This window comes from Arvicola amphibius, chromosome 2 (assembly GCF_903992535.2).
Source record: "Arvicola amphibius chromosome 2, mArvAmp1.2, whole genome shotgun sequence".
NCBI lineage: Eukaryota > Metazoa > Chordata > Mammalia > Rodentia > Cricetidae > Arvicola > Arvicola amphibius.
In genome coordinates, this window is record NC_052048.2 from 137182760 (window position 1) to 137201263 (window position 18504).

At 43.6% G+C, this 18504-nt stretch overlaps 1 protein-coding gene across 1 annotated transcript in view; it reads right to left on the reverse strand.

Annotated features, from left to right (window-relative positions):
* Gars1 (glycyl-tRNA synthetase 1) overlaps window positions 1-17554 on the reverse strand; it is a 39325-nt gene extending 21771 nt beyond the window's left edge. Inside the window, exons 1-7 of the mRNA XM_038319671.1 lie at window positions 17301-17554; window positions 10595-10696; window positions 8947-9049; window positions 6848-6989; window positions 5465-5553; window positions 4976-5052; window positions 2042-2187 (exon numbers count right to left, since the gene is read on the reverse strand). Coding sequence (XP_038175599.1) covers window positions 2042-2187; window positions 4976-5052; window positions 5465-5553; window positions 6848-6989; window positions 8947-9049; window positions 10595-10696; window positions 17301-17492 — 851 coding nt within the window. The 5' untranslated portion in view covers window positions 17493-17554. The remainder of the gene's footprint in view (window positions 1-2041; window positions 2188-4975; window positions 5053-5464; window positions 5554-6847; window positions 6990-8946; window positions 9050-10594; window positions 10697-17300) is intronic.
* Window positions 17555-18504: the final 950 nt, after the last annotated feature.

Sequence of the window (18504 nt, forward strand, 5' to 3'; positions counted from 1 at the left end):
TGCACCAGGTCCTCTGTGTGTGTTATGGCTGCTAGCTTCGTGTTTTCATGGGACTCCTAACAATGGGAGTGAGTGTATCTCTAACTCCTTTGCCTGCTCTTTCAGTCTACTGGGCTGCCTTGTCCAATCTCGGTACGATGGCTTTCACCTTGTCTTATTCTAGCTTGTTTGGTCCTTTCTGGATGTCGTCTCTTGGAAGCCAGCTCTTTTCTGAAAAGGGAATGGAGAGGGAGTGGGTCTGGGTGAGAGAGGAGGTGGAGGGAAGCTCAGAGGTGTAGAGGGAGGGGAGACTATGATTGGGATGTACTGTCTGAAAGAAGCTATTTTCAATAAAATAAATAAATCAATAAAATAAGGCTATGGGGGCATTCTCATTCAAAACACAGCAGTATTATAGCCAGTGCCTTCACTCCAATTTCACAAAAAAGACTCTGTGTAAAACATTCACTTAAATAAGTGTCCTTGAAGGTCTTCTTTAAAATACTAAGACAAGTTCAAAACCCAAAGAAAGAAACCCTAAACTTCACCATCTCCCATTCTAACAAACCAACTACTTTTATGGCCCTTTCCAGGTTCATCCAAATATAGCTGCAGCTACACGCTGTATTTCTGTGTGTGGGTAAATTACGCCACTCCTGTACTGACGTTGTACTTTCCTCCTATTAAATGACCCAATGTTCTCGGGTTTAAGTGAAAGAGCACGTCAGGCTGAAATGATCTACTTCGCTATAATCAGTTTAACCTCTCCCAAGTCAATGGGCAAATAGATTATTTCTACTCTTCAAAAAATTTATTTATACATTTATTTATTTTATTTTATTGCTGCTTTGCCTTATATATGTCTGAGGGTGTTGGATCTGGGAGTTATAGACAGCTGTCAGCTGCCGTGTGAGTGCTGGGAATTGAACCCAGGTTCTCTGGAAGAGCAGCCAGTGCTCTTAAACTGCTGAGCTGTCTCTCCAGCACTGGTTATTTCTACTTTTAACTACCACACTAAGTATGTTTCCTTTCCCTTTAAATTATTTCCTTAAACGGCCTGTGTCCTAGTTAGGGTTTCTATTGCTGGGATGAAACAGGATGACCAATACAAGCTGGGGAGGAAAGAGTTTATCTGGCTTACACTTCCACAGAAGGAAGTCGGGACAGGAACTCAAACAGGGCAGGAACCTGGAGGTAAGAGTTGAGGCAGAGGCCACAGGGGGGTGCTCTTTATTGGCTTGTGCATCATGGTTTGCTCTGCCTGATTTCTTATAGAACCAGGGACCACCAGCCCAGTGCGCTGGGCCCTCCTCCATTGATGACTAATAAAGAAAATGCCTACAGCCAGATCTCATTAAGGCACTTTCTCAATTGAGGTTCCCTCTTTGCAGAAAACTCTGGCTCATGTCAAGGCGACACCGCCTGAAGGGGCTCACTGGGAGGTGTGCCAGCTCCACAACTCTGAGCCTGAGTTCAGTCACTGTCCACATGGTGGAGACAATTAACTCCTACCAGGTGTTCTGACCTACATCCCAGTGCTGTGGAACATGCACCCCTACTCCCCAGATAAATCAATAAATGCAGAAAGAAAAGAGGAAGGAAGAAAGACTGATTGATGAAAAGAACTATCTTCTTAAATCGCCAGGAATGAACAAGAGTAAGAAAGTCTGCCCCACGTTAGGGCTCTGGACTGTCACCAGCCTTGCTTCAGGTATAAAAGCCGTCTTTCAAGAATGTGGGCTGGTCAACACTCTCCAGCATGGTGAGCTATTAGATATATCTACTCAAATTTAGTGAAAGTTAAATAAATGTGGAAAGTCAATCCTCAGAAGTACTGGCTTCATTTCAAGTGCTAAAAAGCCATACAGACCAGGAGCTGTAAGGACTGTGGTACAGGCTGATGCTCATAGGCTTCTGTACTTATTTAATAACAAACACAACAACCTCACTACGCTTTAGCTTATGAAAGTGCAGCCTTTCTCCCTGGCACCAAGTTTTGCCTTTTGGTACAGGCAATTTCAATAAAGTGTTAGATAAACAGATAAGTAAAAGCAATACATACCCAGGCATATTTCCTCCAGGCCCGATGAAGGTCTTGAACATTAAATTAAAAGGTACCGGAGGAGACAGATCATTGCCAGTTGTGGGAGACTTTACATTATAGTTCACAAAAAGATCCCCAAGTTCTTGTTGTCCATAGTTATCAAGCTAAAGGACACATAAAGAAAATAATTAGTGCAGAAGCTATAGAACATAAGGTGCAGAACAAATACTATACAGAGTTGCATCCCATAACTGCTCCTGCCACACTAAGGCAGAAGGTCCCCAGCCCAAACATATGACCAGGAAACATCTCCACTAATGAGGACAAGGTCTGCTTGGGAAAAATGGCTGACTCTGGGTCTGAGACATGAAATGAACCAAATGAGCCTACAATTATCTTTTCACACAAAGAGCAAGGAAGCTATCAGAGTACTGAGCTGTATGGAGAGACTCACTGGCACTTCTGACAGCTCAACTAGACAATTCCACCATCAGGAAGCATAGTGGCTGCCACTACAGGAAAGTATCAATGTTAACTTCTAAATAAGATCAGAGAAAAGGAAGGAAGCCAGCAAGGTAGGAACTCATTGTTTCAGTCTGGGTTTTATGAAAATGACAGTTCATACACTTTAAGATAAATGATAAGGATTCAACAAACAGGTTAAAACAGGATGGAGGCATGAATCAAAGTAAATTCTCAGTTCTTTATAATTGGTAAGGAAAGTTCCCCTATTTTCTTTAGTCAAAAGCAACAGTGGAGGACAAGCTCATTTTGAAGCCCTCATCGTTCAATGGGCCTGGGCCATGCTCACCAGCGACTGCCCATGGAGATGACCACAGAGCTTCAGAAATGCACTTACTACATGTCCAAACTCTAATAGCAACACAGAGATGAACACAGTCGCCCTCACATCAGGACAGGGTGAACAGTGACTACATTTTTGAAATTACATTTATTCATATTTCAGAAAGTTAAAAAATTAGCTTTAAGGAATTACAAAGGACCTTTCACCTTTCAAACATATTTCCTAATTTCTTGCAATAAACGGTTTTAAACTGATTTTACAAAATGCTACACGTGGAGATAGGTCAACAAAGATTGAGGGGCGAGCAAGGGAAGTTAAGTTCGCTGCTGAGTCCATACAGACACAGACAGAGGAGCAAGGGAAGCAAGTTTCAACTGCTGAGTCCACTTCAAAGGAAAGAGCTCTTCCCACCAGAGGGAGACTGTGCATTTCAGAGGAACTCTCGCCATTCCCAGAGCGGCGGTGGAACCACTGGCACTAACTGGTAGGGCATCCCCATCATGTGATCCACACCAGGCAGCTTTTGAACCAGTGACACCACAGAAGCCATTTCTGAGAGCTACACTAGCTCCCAGCTCACTCTTCACTGAGGATTTTATATAAACAGCAGCAAGAAAACACATTGCTCTTGGATTCGAAAAGGCTAGTGCTCAGCCACAATCACAGCTCACCAGATCAGTCACACTCAGTTCCCAAATTTTACTTTACTTGGAAATGAAAGCAACAAGTATAAAGACAGACTACACAGTATACACATGGCAATATCCTTAGTAATTCTGGATGGAATTCAGAATTACTAAAAATTCACAAAAAAAGAAAGAAGAAAGGAGGGAGGGAGGGAAGGAGGGAGGGAGGGGAGGGGAGGGGAGGAGAGGAGAGAGAGAGAGAGAGAGAGAGAGAGAGAGAGAGAGAGAGAGAGAGCGCCAAGCATGGTGGTGCACAGTTTTAATCCCAGCAATGGGGAGGGAGAGGCAGACAGATCTCTGTAGTTCAAGGGCCAGCCTGCCCTACATACTAAGTTCCAGGACAATCAGAACTAAAGTAAGACCCTGTCTCAAAAAATTAAATTAAATTAAATTTAAAAAAATCCAAAATCTGGGATAATTTCCTTTAAACAAACGTTAATACTTTGAGAGAGGAAGGAACTGTGTGCATGCGAGGCTGAGGACACAGTGAGGACACAAGCCAGAGCTCCATCCCAGCACTGGGAGGAGCTCACTGCTCTAAAAGCACTGCAATAAAACAAACTGACTCTCTAACCTGGATGACATTAGAGCAACAAGCTCCCAACGAGGACAACTATACACCACAGGGACTGAAATAAACTGGCAGATAAGTTAACAACTAGATTAACAAAGTTTTTTAATTTAAATGAAGAAGAAAATTCACATCTAAGGTTGGAAGACAAAGTTAATTTTCAGAGAAAAATCTGCAAGCTTGAACAAAAAACAGGATAAAGGTAGCAAAAGAATTTAGCAATTTCTATGAAAGAAAAGCAAAATGTTAAACTGGACACAGTGGCTTGCACCCATAATCCCACCACTTGAAAGGCTGAAGAGGAATCACAAATTCAAAAAGACAAAACCATAACAAAGCTCAATAAAAACCCCAAAGGGGGTGGGTGGGATGGTTCAGTGTGTTAGGGTACTTGCCAAAACCTAAGGGCCCGAGTTCAATCACAGGGATCTGTATAGTAGAGAGAACAGACTCGACTCTCTGAAGCTGCCTTCCGGCCTCCACACTTGAGCCATAGCATGGCTAACCCTTCCCTCATAAGATGGATAAATAAATGAAAAGGCAAAGGAGCAAATGTTACCACGTTCTCTACTCAGTTTTACACAGATCAATGGAATGAATGGGCTTTAGAGCTAGGCATAACGGCTCCATGCTTATCATCCCAACAGCTGAGAGGCTGGGGTAGGAGGATCACTTCAAGCTGGAGGCCGGCCTGGGCTACACCATGAGGTCTACACTAACTAAAAAACAAAGGAAAAAAAGAAAAGTTAAAAACACAATTGTTTGTCATTAACCATAGAAGAAAATTTAAGGTGTACTACATGGGACTTCATGAACACGGTGGAACTGCTGACAGACACGGAAGACACAGGAGTGCACACACAGTTGTTCGGATGTCCCAAATATCTCACCTGGGCCAGGACACTTTCCATCTCTGACTTCTTCTCAGCAGAACACTTCTTATCAGACATCAGTTTCTGTAAATGAGCTAGAAGAACAGTGTTGGTAAGAGTCAGTTCCCATCACTAAAAGAGTACATTTGAGTTCCAGTGCTAGGCAACTAAAAACGAATCTGAACTTAGTGTTTTTATTTTCTACTAATCCAGATAGTTTTGCAGGGGTGGTCTGAATGTTTTCAGGTTTTCTCTTATGCTGAGAATAAAACCCAGGGCCTTAACCATGCTAAGCAGGCAATCACTGAGTGACAGCCCCAGACTATAATCACTTGCTGATTAGAAAAGTTATCTGAATGGAACTAATCTCTTGGAGACTATGATCTGTATGCTTAATCTAAGTATGTTATAACTATAACCCAATTTTTTAAAAAAATGAAAAAACTTGAGAAAAAGAGGGTTCCACCTTTGCTGTGAGCAACCACAGGAAAGAGGCACGACCCATACCTTTCAGCAGGTGGTCAGCGCGGAAACACTCTCCGTTCTTCACATCTTTAACCATGAAGTCAGCAAATTTGTCTACATGGCCAGAGGTCCTAAATCAATAAGCAAAAACAGGATAATATCTTAGAAGAAGATACCCTATAATATGTCTACCTGGAGATTAGATCCATGTATGTCCAAGATGGAAACTCCCTATCTAGAGCAACCATGTATCCTTCACAGACAGAGACATACATACTAAGAAAACTCTCTCATTCCCTCTCAAGTTATTTTCTATGGAAAAAGAGATTAGCTAGATTATACATACTTACTAGCTATCTTAAGGCTGTATGACATATCAGGATAATTCATGCTTGTTCCATTATTATTAGCCATCTAAGCAAAGGCCAATGTCATCAGGAATCTGATGAGCCAAGAATTCATCACAGCTCAGTACAGATCCTGACCTATACTGGCATTAGTATTATCTTTACAGTTACCATTAGTAGGACAAATGTCTCACTGAGTTTATCCAGATCTTACAGACTTATCAACAGGGATGCCTCTCGTCTTAATTGGCTATTATTATTAACAGCATCTCAAAGAATAAGAAAAGCTGCCATCTTACCAGACAACATTAAATGTTAATAAGGATGAGACACAAAGTGACAAGAATTCTTCTTGCATGGTTATAGAAATCCTACCCTATTTTAAATAATCTTGAATATACACCTTTGCATTGAAATTTTAATACATAAAGAGCATTAATGAGAATGCCTATTACATTAACAATTTATGTTATGGAAATAATCAAGGGTATATCCATAAATGTACCTATTCGAACACAATTTCAGAAACACTTTAAATACCTATGAAACCTTCATAAAACAGAACGCTATGCTGTCACCAAAAACGCTTTTTAAAATTAAAATTATTCATTCCCTGTATATGTCAGGGTATGTCTACGTATGTGGCTGTATGTGACAAGGACAGAGAGCAGGCTGTGGGAGTCATTTCACCCTCTATACCATGTGGTGCTGGGGAAGGCAAATAAGAGCGTCAGTTCTGGCAGCAAGCACTTTTACCTGCTGAACCATCTCAATGGCTTCAAAAATGCTTACGACAAATTTAACTTTGTAAGCAAATGCTTACCTACATTGCATGAAGAAATGCAATATGTTCGTCATGTTCAAATATGTAGGAACATTCAGAAGAATGAAAAGACAAAAAGTAATTTTAATGTGGCTATTGTGAGCAGCAGGCATGTTTCTTACTTTTGTATTTCACTAACTTTCTAAATGAGCACAGTTTCTGTAATCAAAACTTATTATTATTATTATTATTATTATTTTATAAGCAAAAAGTATTAACTTTTAAAGGACTTCTCCCATCAAAGCAGAACCTCACTTTAAAACTGGTTCAGGGGTGAGCATGGTGCAGTCGATTTCCAGGATCTGTTCCTCTTGGATGAAGTGCTGCCTCCAGGTCTGGATGATATTGTTCTTCAAAGCACACCCTACTGGCCCGAAGTCATACAAGCCACTGACCCCTGTGAGGAATGAGAAGCAAGCATGGGCTCTTCCTATTACTCTGACACATATGCTGTCCACAGCACAAGCCCCTCTGCACCAAAGAGCACCACTTCCAGCTGGCTGACCTAGGGAAACCTAAATGCTCCCTCCACTCTCTGTCTCTGTGTTGCAATTTCACGGAGGGTTAGCCCCAAGGTACACTAACTGAAGCCACAGACACAGGGGCAGGGTGAAAAAGCAAACTGTGGTGTATGTGCAAAACAAGCCACACTGGCAGTGAACAATAATCTAAGGGTCAGCACTGCATTCTCTTATTTACTATGGGTACTTGGGCTGTTATTTATACCTCAAGAGGTAAAACATTCAAAGATGTACTTAGCCAAACCCAGAGAAATTCAAGTGACAAAGTACCACAGGCCAAGGATCTGTTTGACACAGGCAGTTCTATATTTAATCAGTGGGCCCTCATACAGCACTCAGAAAAATGTGTGTTATGCTGCTGAAGAATACACTGACCCATGCCCACAAAGAATACACCAAGGACTGCGTATGACTGAGGTCCTGTGAGGAGGGGCGGCCAGGCCATCAGCAGTACAGGTCTTAGGCGAAATGCACCAACGTATAAACACACAGTCACAGCAAATGCCCAATGTCTGAGCCCAGCAACCCCTACATGCTAGGAGACAAAAAAGAATCCATAGGACGGAGTGAGAGGCCTTGGAACACTCAGCCTTTCAGGACGTTTCCATCAAATCTCTCTCAGGGCTCAGAACCCTGGGGAAGAGGAGGCAGAAAGAGTCTAAGTGCCAGAAGGGATGAAGGGCATCAGGAGAACAAGGCCTTCTACACACACATGAACTCACAGAGACCGAGGCAGCATGCACAGGGCCTGCACAGGTCTGCATCAGATGGGGTCCCAGAGCTGAAAGGAGACGTGGGTGCATGGCCCCATCCCTCATCTGAAAGCCGTCTCCAACTGACAACCACTTGCAAATGAAAACTTAGTTTTCTCCAAGGGAGTCTCACTGGGGAAACAAACCACTCTTAAGGGTAGGATGCACGCCCAGTAACAGATGGCCAACAGAAAAGAAACTCAAAGGTTATTTTTGGAGGTTCCCTGTTTCATAATGTTATGTCAAGGCCTTTTCTTTCTTTCTTTCTTTCTTTCTTTCTTTCTTTCTTTCTTTCTTTCTTTCCTTCTTTCTTTCTTTTTTAAATTTAATTTCCTTTTTAAAGATGTATTTATTTATTATGTATACAGTGTTCTGTCTGCACATTAGCCTGCAAACCAGAAGAGAACATCAAATCCCACTATAGATGGCTGCAAGCCACCATGTGGTTGCTGGGAATTGAACTGAGGATCTCTAGGAAGAGAGAGCAATCAATGCTCATAACCTATGAGCCATCTCTCCAGCCCATCTTTTTTTTAAACTATATATCTATATTAACACTAATATAGTGGGCATATACTAAGCCTTCTGGTTTTGTGTTTTTATGGAATTCCTGAGTGTGTGAATGAGTGGGTCTCTGCACCTCTCTTTCTTGTGCCTTTTCTTGGGCTCTTTATCTTCTGTTTGTTTCATTCTATTCTAATTTATTTATTTTTATTTTATCTTACTATAGATTTTATTATTAACCTGTAAGTGCCTGTTTGTTTTCCAAGGAGAGACAGAAAGGGTGGATCTATATGAGAAGGAAGGTTGGGAGGAGTAGAGGGAAGGAAAAACTGCAATCAGGATATATTATATGGGGGGAAAATCGATTTTAAAAAAATAAAACAAAAGTAACAGGGTAGGGAAGTACTAAGAGAGGGCATTATGTCAAATATCAACTCCTGAGCAACAGAACAACAAATTAAGTGTCTTTTCTCCTTTATGGGATCTGATACAATCCGCTATCAGTTCACAAACCAAGCTCTTAGCTAAGCATAGCAGAGTCACTAACACCACCACTGCTCCTTCATCCATCCCCTACCTCCATAAATAGCAAACGCTTGATCATAGAAAAACCTCCTCTTCAAAGTGTCCTCCATTTTTGCTCTGTCTACGATGTCATCCTTGGGCTGTAGCGCCAGCTCCTACAAGAGAGTAAGCAGTAAGACTGAGACTGGACAACTTAGCTCATTCCCTAGAAGAATCCAAAATAAAACGCCAAAGAGATAAGATTTTGAGAAGCTGAAGGGAGCCGCAGTCCCCACAAACACTGAACAACAGAAAAGAAGCTGCTACAGTTTGATCTTACTGTCCCCCAGCAAAGCTCGTTAGAGACTGCTCTCTGGCTGACAGTACAGCAAGCAGGGGTGGACACATCAGGAGAAAGAAGTTAGGTGACTGGAGGAAAGCCCTTGAAGGGGCCTCTTCTCGCTCTTTGCTGGGGACAACAGTGTTCTTCCCCAAGCCATCTGCACCACAGGCCTAAAAGCAACTGTGCTGAACAGACTGCAACCCCTGACACTGAGTGCCAAGCAAGCCTTTCAGCTTGGGCACCTCTGGGGTGTTACTCACAGCAATGGGTAGTTGAATAATACAGACAACTGCACATATATAGGAAAGAATATGTTTACTTTAAAGACCAGAGAGATTAAGCAAGAAGTCAGGCACGCGGCCCATTCTTATGATCCAGATACTGAGTGCTGAGGTCAAAGGAGTTTAAGGCTAACCTGGCTACAGTAAGACTTGATCTCCAGAAAACAAAAGACCTATTAAGCTTCTTCAGATGCAGTGAAGCGATTTAAGCAATAACTGAGTTTTAAAGTATTCCTAGTAAGACAATCACTTTAAAACCTCAGATTGTTGACTAACACAGGGGCCTGAATTCAGATCCCAGCACCACATAAAAGCACATTCTGGTGACATGCATCTGTAACCCCAGCATTGGGAGATGGAAACAGGGAAACCCCAGGGCACAATGACTAGCTAGTCTTGTCAAATTGATGAACTCCAGGTTAAATGAGACCCTTCTCTTGAAAAATAAAAGGGACGCAATAGAGGAAGACACCAGACACCTCTGGCCTCTACATGCTCAGACACAGACAGACACACAACCCTCCCGAACCCAAAACAAAACAACTTCCCAAATTATTTTAGTGATAAGTTTATGATTTAAAAAGTTCTGGAGTTAGATATAAGATAGATTACAATAAAACCATTAAATTAAGCCTAGGAGAACTCTTACAAAGGAATGCATGTCCTCAGGAAAATTCATGAAGCTTATTATATCTAGGATTTGGAGGACAGTGAAAGTGTGGGTTCAGATAGCAGGGGAGCTTTAGAGAAAACGTGACGCTGTAAGCCGCAACTGATTCTTGAAGTACTGGGGCTCTAACCCAGGGCCTAGTGTGCTAGGCAGCGCTCTACAACTGGGGCTCGAACCCAGGCCCTCGTGTGTTAGGCAGTGCTCTACGAAGGAGCTGCAGAGCCTGGAGTTGTTCTCTGAAAGCACAGGAAGTCGGTTAGGTAGAGGAGGAGGAGGAAAAGCCACACTTTTCCTTTTCCATGTAAGAACAATGATCAAATGGCACTTGTTCAGAAAGCTTTTGAGATCTTTCCTACCCCAAGAGATGAGCTAAAGAAGAATAAGCCTACAACTATTAACGTTTCTATCTTAGCACCCTAAGGCTTACCTTTGCTTCCAAAACTCTCTTCCGGGCCTTGAGCTCAGCTACCGCTCTGTCCACATCCACCTGTGGGGCTTTATCTTCTTTTAACTTGCGTACAAGGTCTCCCTGATCAACAAACAAGCTACATTCAAAATTGGTTTTAGAAAACAAAGAAACTAGTAATCTATTTTTAAACATGCATTTAAAAAGCATTCGTACACAAATAACGATTTCACATATTTCTTCTATAAGGGTTCGTATGAACAACTGAAGGCCTGTGTCCTCAGCAAGCACAGTCCAGAAGACTATAGTAACTGCGATCACACAGTGAGTGTGCGGGGAGAGAAGAGCAGAGCTCATACGGAAATAAACTACCGACACTGAATGTTCAGACAGGTCACCAGCAGACCAGACACAGCTGAAGAGAGAGCAGTGACCTAAGAGACACTTCAGAAACCACCTGAAACAGATGCTTAAAGCCCAAGCAAGATGAACTGTTTTTTCCATCTGCCACCTCTCAGGAAACATCAAGTGATGTTTCTTTAGCTCCAACACCTGGTCACTTTCATTTCAAGTCTTCCTGCCTACCTGCTCCACCTCAGATTAGATTGCTACAGCCTTTCAGCTTGTCACATCCCAAATCATCTAACGATAACACAAACTCAAATAACCTGAACTCACGCCATTTCTCATCTTTAAGCTTTACTTCATAAACACAAACCACCCTTAGTGTGGTAACTGTGGCTACCCTGTGCTCAGTGTCAAATTTCCTACCCACCGTATTTCCCGGACCTAACAGCAGCCTATCACATTTCCAAACACTCCTACCTGGCTGCCCCCAAAGCTGTTCCAAGTAAAAACTGCTGCCTCTCCCATCTCCACACCGCTGAGGTGGCAGCCATGTTTTCTTCCCCTCTAAGAGCCTGGGACCTGGAGGGCTCCAGAGCACATTCTCCTCCGGGTCATACTTTCAAAGTTCCCACTCCTCCCATCATTCCGTCAGCCTCTTCCGGAACCAATGTACTCTAGAAAGTGAAAACAAAACACCACCACCAACACTGGAACCTAAAGCCAGTGGTTTCCGTCCGTTCAAAAGCATTTTCCCAGACCCCAGAGCATTTTCCAGGAATGAGCACAGTAAAACGTGATATAAAGACAACACCTTGCTTTGTGGGTAATTTTTATAAAGTGGTATTAACTGGTTGAGAAAAGATTGTACAATATTTGAAAAAACAAAGCATTAATGGCAAAGCTGCTGGGATCTACACAACCAACACATTATGCCTTTACAGCAGAAGCACGGTAATTCTGGGCAGTGATGTAGTGTCTGCTCACCTTGTCACAGCTCCCAAGAGGTATGAAATTTGAAAACTGAAATTTATGTCCTGGCAATGCTGAAGCATGCATGGGTTCTGTTGAACTTGTCCATACTGGGTTTCATGGCCTAAGCTGATGAGAACAACTGACCAGGTAGGTCTCTTACTCCCCAAGAGATATACCAGACTAGAACAACATAGGAAAACAGGCAGGAAGACCTTAACATGCATTATCCCAAGTCACTTTTGGTCTTTTAAAGCACAGGTATTCAGTGGCCAGCCTTCACACAAAAGTTCTGTGAGGGTGAGGTGTCCTACAGTTAAGTTCACTATCTTCCCAAGCCAGCAAAGAAGGGGGGAAAGTTATGTTTATTCTGAGTAATGAAATAATAAAACCTCAATTTTATTACTAATGTAAACCAAAAGCATTAGAGATGCCTCAGACTTGAGGATTTCTACTTGCTAATTATTTTTCTTCAGTACCCACCCATATTTGGGGGGCTTCTGTGTGTGCAGTGAATGAAACTGGCCTGCAATGCATCCAGGGCCACACTAGAAGCCCTGTTTCTGGGTGGAAGCTTACAACAGACACACAACTGAGTGTGTGACATGGGGAATGGTTAACACAGAGCATCGTCCTAAGGGATCACACCCTCAGGGACCCTTCTGGGATATGCCCAAGCAGCACTCAGCAGAAAACAAGAAAAGTACCTGGCTTCACACATGTGGCTAGTTGAGTCTTGATAGGGTCATTGAGTCCATCTTAGATTTCCAAATGTTTTATACTACTGAGAAAACATCATAAAAGTTTCATTTACCCTTTGTGGGTTAAGCAAGAAGTTTAGGTCACTCTTGGCTCAGAAAATCAAAGCCGAGAAAGACTCAAGGCTCCTCACATCCTCACACTGTCTCCCCACAACTAGAACATTAATTTTTATACATAGGTTCAAAACGCCATCCGACTAGCAATCTAAGAAAAGAAACTGCAGGCTAAAAGCTGCTTGAGGAGCAGCGTTCCAATTGTGAGCAACTCGGAAAGATGCATTTACTAAGAGCACGCTGCGTGCGGGGGGCAGGAGGTGCAGCTCTTTGAACGAACTCACTTTCAAGTTTACAACTTTCCTGCACACTAGATGAAGATGCTTGGCAACTGAAGGTTAAATGATCACTTGTCTAAAGACACCAGCTATGAAAGCAAAGTCACAATCCCAACTTTGGAAATGGCAAGGTTCAATTGACACCACGTTAATCCTTAAACGAAACACACACACACACACACACACACACACACACACACACGCGCGCGCGCGCGCGCGCCTGGGTGTAAACAGACCCACCTAGGAACCCTTCAAAGCTTCTCTTGTACTGACAATTATTAAGCTCCCCCTTGGCCATAAAGAAACTATCCTACTACAGTTAATCTGCTGGAGCTCCAGCCACACTCACATCCTCAAGTCCCAAGAGTGAGACCAAACCTCATAAACCTCATAAACCTCTCCACCAGCACCCATAGCCTCTCGAACAGGTCCGTCACCTCCACAGACACCACTGCACCAACAAGTATGAAGATCCACACAGCTGCAACTATAAAACCCTGAATTTTGTTAAGACGGAAGAAAGAAGTCTTTTTGTTTATTTGTTTTTTGACACAGGATTTTTCTGTGTAGTCCTGGTTATCCTGGAACTTGCTTAATACACCAGGCTGGCCTCAAACTCAGAGATCCGCCTGCCTCTGCCTCCTGAGCGCTGGGATTAAAGGCGTGTACCACCAAGCTTGGCTTTTTGTTTCTGCTTTTTGGGATTTTTTTGTTTGTTTGTTTGTTTTGTTTTTAATGAGAAAAGCAATCTTGGTAACAAGAAATGGACAACAACTGAATGCAGGGAACAGGTAAACTGTGATGTCCGAAGCTATACCCTTTGGGTTACTAAGCAACAGTAGTGGTGAAGGTCAAGGCAGAGACAAGGGACAGACAGAATGGAGAAAGGAAACTGTTGGCTGCAGCTTTTCCAGGACTGTTGGAGACAGCAGTCCAAACCTAAGACAGAACTTGTAAAAGCTCATGGACTCAGGGCTGCCTGGGGGCCCTCAGGAGAGGGGCTCCTGGGATCACTGCTCCCACCTTCTGGCACTGGAGCTGTAAGCATGTGGTAACACACCTAGCTTGTTTCCTGGATGTTCATGGCCGCATGGTAAGTACTTTACTGACTGAGCATCTCTCCATCCTTAGTGCTCCTCTTTACCGTTAAAAGTCATCAAAATAAGAGCTCTTCTGTGAGCTATTTCTGAACAGCAAGCTCCTGACTTAAAATGATTTAACTTACAAATTTTCTTTTACTTATTTTTTATTTAATGTTCATTGGTGTTTTGCCTGCATGCGTCTGTGTGAGGGTGTCACATCGTGGAGTTACAGACAGCTGTGAGTTGCCGTATTGGTGCTGAGACTTGAACCTGCACCCTCTTGAACCTGCATCCTCCTGAAGAGCAGTCAGTGCTCTTAACGGCTGAGTCATCTCTCCAGCTCCTAAATTTTCAACTCACTAGAAAGTGCACTTTGAATTTTGAGCTTCTACCATTTCCCAGGCCAGAGATATATAGATCTCTTATGATACTGGGCAGCAGCAGTGAGGCAAACAGCCAAACAATCAGAAGGAACAAGACACTCTACGGAGGCCTGGTTGCCAAGCTGGATGTTTTTAGGTAACTTATCAGGCAGTTTCAACTTACACTATTCTCAATATACAAAGAGTTTACTAGGACACAACCCATCATAGGCAGGGGAACACTTGTATTACAAAATAAAATGGAAATTTTAAAAAATAATAAATTTAAAAAATAATTTACAATAAAAAATATAACAGGAACATTCTGAAAATAGAGCTATTTTAAGTTAAAAAAAGTCAGTTTTATAATGATTTTGCTAATCTCTTAAACTATAATTTATCAAAGGCAGATTATCATACATGCTGCTATTAAAAATACTTTTGGGATAAAGTTTATTAAGGAGATCATACATCGTTGGAAAAAAGGGAATCTGAAAGTCTTTTCAGGTTATTGTAGAAATTCTTCTTTAACGGAAACTCTGAGAAGTGGTAGTTTCTTACAAGTGATTTCTTAAGGCCCAGTAAGATGGGTCAGCCAGTAAGGGCCTGTTGATAGTCTGGCAGCCTGAGTGATCCCTGGGGACCACGGTAGGAGGACTGAACTTATTCCTGCAATACTTCCTTATACAATAATAAGCATTAAAAAGAAAAATGATATCCTTAAGACTGTTCTGACCTCCAAAAAAGCATGTGGCATGCATGTGCACACACATACAGAAAATAAATAAGAATGTAAAAATTATTTTTCATGTGATTTCAAAGAATTAGACAGCTCAGTTGGTGGCATGCTTGTCCAGCATGCAGACACCTGGAAGTTCAAGCCCCAGCACAGAACAGCAATCCCAGCACCAGGAAGGTGGAAGCTGGAAGTTCAAGGTCGTCCTTCTCCATGCTGTGAGTCTGCAGCTAGCTAGGGATACCTTGTCTCAGAGAAAAGGATCTCAAGTCTGAGGCCACAATGTGGGACCCTATCTCGGGAGAACAGAAAGTTATTTCTAACTCAGAAACTGCAGTGCTGAACTTCCTACATCCTCTTACATAAACCCAGGAATGTAGCTTAGGATTCTGAAGAGATCTTTACCAGTGCCTGTTCCCATCAGTGTCCTGATCATCTGGGGCCTCATTTATCATACAATACCAAAAACTCTGTGTTTGCTAATACCACTACTTACCACATCAAAAAGTTCTTGAAGCACTGTGCAGCTGTCAAGCTCAGTTTTAATAAAAACCAGTTTTCCAAAACTGTAGTTTTGTAAAGGCTTGAATTTGATTTGGGGGCACAACTATTACTGGTAATACCCTCCAAAATAATACCTGACCAAGGGCCACGCTGTAAAGTCTTCGACTGCACAAGGTTCACAATGGAAATTTGTGAAATAGACAGACTGTACTCCACATTTCCATACACGTCCGAGGAGAAAAGAGCTTAACTAGGTGATCTTTAAACTCTTTCCAATGACACTGGACTCAGTATGACTCAAAGTTCCAGGCAATTAATCAACACACATTACTTCTGGAAAATCAGAAAAGAATACAAACTAACAAATAAATTAGGTCAACTATTCAGAAAATATCCTAAAGAACAACAAAACAAACCCAAACAATCAAACCAACAAAAAAAAAAGCCAAAATAACAACTTAACAAAGGGCAGAAATGCCACACACAAAAGCTCTCCACAATCAAAGCGTCCTGAAGCTAACTAGCCCCAGTCTTACTACAGATGGATACTATGTACTGCAGTTCCAGGCTAACGTGGCAGAGGGAGGGGTTTGGAGTGTGGGGTGGTTTTTTTTTTCCCCCAAATTAGATGTATTCTTCCTAAGGAAGGAGATTTTAAGTTACAAAAACAAAGGAACCACACCTATGTGTGTGGAATGGTAGGTGGATGGAAGGAGACTGAATACGTACAGAACATACTATTTAAAAAACAAAACTGAAGCCCATAGTGAAATTCAAAATGAAAGCCTATTAATTGAGACAGGCTCAAACTAGAGCAAAGTGGCAGAATTTCCTGAAGCTGTCACAGCTCTGCTCCAATGAATTGTTTCCAAAACAGGATTCCTCCGTCCTCGGCTAGAGAAACGATTGCATCAGGCGCCAGCGCAGGAGCTACCAGACTGGTGTTTACGGCTAGTAGGTCATGGATGCTAGGGCCCTGCTGGAAGCTCTGGCTCTCGCTGGGTGTGGGGATCATCTGAAATACTTTTCTCCTTTTCCTCTCTCGAGTCTGATCTCCACTCAGTGCTACAGAAAAAAGGGAGGTCTGCATTAAATCCCCAGGTCCTCCAGCTAAGAAACCTTCCTTCCCTGCCGCAAAATCTCATTCCCAGGTGCTCCACCCGAGGATGGATGACTTCACCGAGTGGCTCAGTCAGTCCATTTACAATCCCCAGCTTGATCCTAAAGCTCACTGCTTCCAGACACCCTCTTAAGAAGTCAGAAAAACTGACAGGAGGGAGGGATCGTGAATTCGCATCGGTATTGAGGAGTGGGGAGTTCGACACCGCCCCACAGCCACGTTTCCGACCGTATCTTCTGAGCTGGTCCTGGGGCTAACACCGAAGGGAGGAAGGTGAAAAGAAGGGAAGGCTTCCCAAAGCATCCTCAAGTCTAGAGAGAAGTGCAGCCTCGGCTCGTCACCGCACCGGGAACGAGTCAAGGAACCAGGCCACCGGAGTGCGAGGGCTGAGGAGCCTGCGGCGGGATTCGGGGTATGCGCTAGGGCACGAGGCCCAAGGATCGCGGGTGAGAACGCCGCGCGTGGACGGGGAAAGGACTGCCCGGAGGGGGCGCCGCGCGCGGGGACCGGTACCTGCTGGCGCACGGCTAGCCGCAGTGGGGCCAGCAGCTCCTCGGCGCTGTCCATGCTGCTCCGAGAGGCTGCGGGCTGCGCGGGAACGCTGAGGAGACGCTGAGATGCGGGCGCGGCGAAGACTCTGGGCGGCGACAGTAGCAGCAGTGCGGCGCGGGTGGCTCTGAGCAGCGTGGGCAGCGGACAGGGCATGAGCACGCCGCCTAGGCGGTGCGCAGGGCGGCTACGGAAGCGGCGCGCGGCCCGCCCGGTGCATGATGAAATAGGGCAGGCAGGCCGCAGGCGCGCGCAGCCGCACTTTCCACAGGCGCGCGCAGCCGCCGCATCTGCAGCCGCAGATTCGGCACAGAACCCGGAAGGGCACAGACTTGCTGAGGGACGAGTGAGCCGGACGCTGCAGCCAAAGGCGCTGGAGAACAGGGCTTCTGAGACTGCAGACCTAGATACCTGAGCATCTTTACATCATGGGTCCAAACGCTCGAGTCGCCCCACTGGAGCACACACACTTCTGTTTGTTTCCTCAGCTCGCTGCTTAGAAGAATATATACAGTCAGTCACATCAACTAGGGACCTGGCATTAGTAATAATCAGGGCATGGTGATGCACAACTGTAATCCCAATCCCTGCACTTGGAAAGCTGAGGCAAGAGGATCATGAGTTCAAGATCAACTTAAGATACATGAGAAGCCTCCGTTTCTTAAAAAAAAAAATTGTTCAAGTTCCAATTCCAATGTTCCTCAGACTATTAATGGGAACTGGTTTTGCTGCTCTTCTCAGGGCATACCAGTTAACTAGAAAGACAGATATGAAAGCAAGGAAAGGTGACTTTACTTGGCAAACCAGCTAGTGGAGAAGTCAGGGAAACTCTCGCCTCAAAGTTTTTTGAAGGAAAACTGACTTAGGAGGTGTTATATAGTAGGTGATGAACGCTCCCAAACTTGTGGGTGCCTCACAGTCAGCAAGCCAGATGCTGATGGACCGAATGAAGTTCTTCTTCTTCCTGTGGTCCAGTCAGGAGACACTACCTTCCAGTTGGGCATCTCGGGCTATTCTTGTCATTGATCAGTTACATTTTACACAAGAGACAATCTAGAGGATAGTGAAGCTAGCCCAAGGCCCTCTTTTGGATAGCCAAACTCCTTGCGATGAGAGACCACAAGTTCTCAGCCCCCCAAAATATTTGATGCTGGTTTTTAAAATGAGG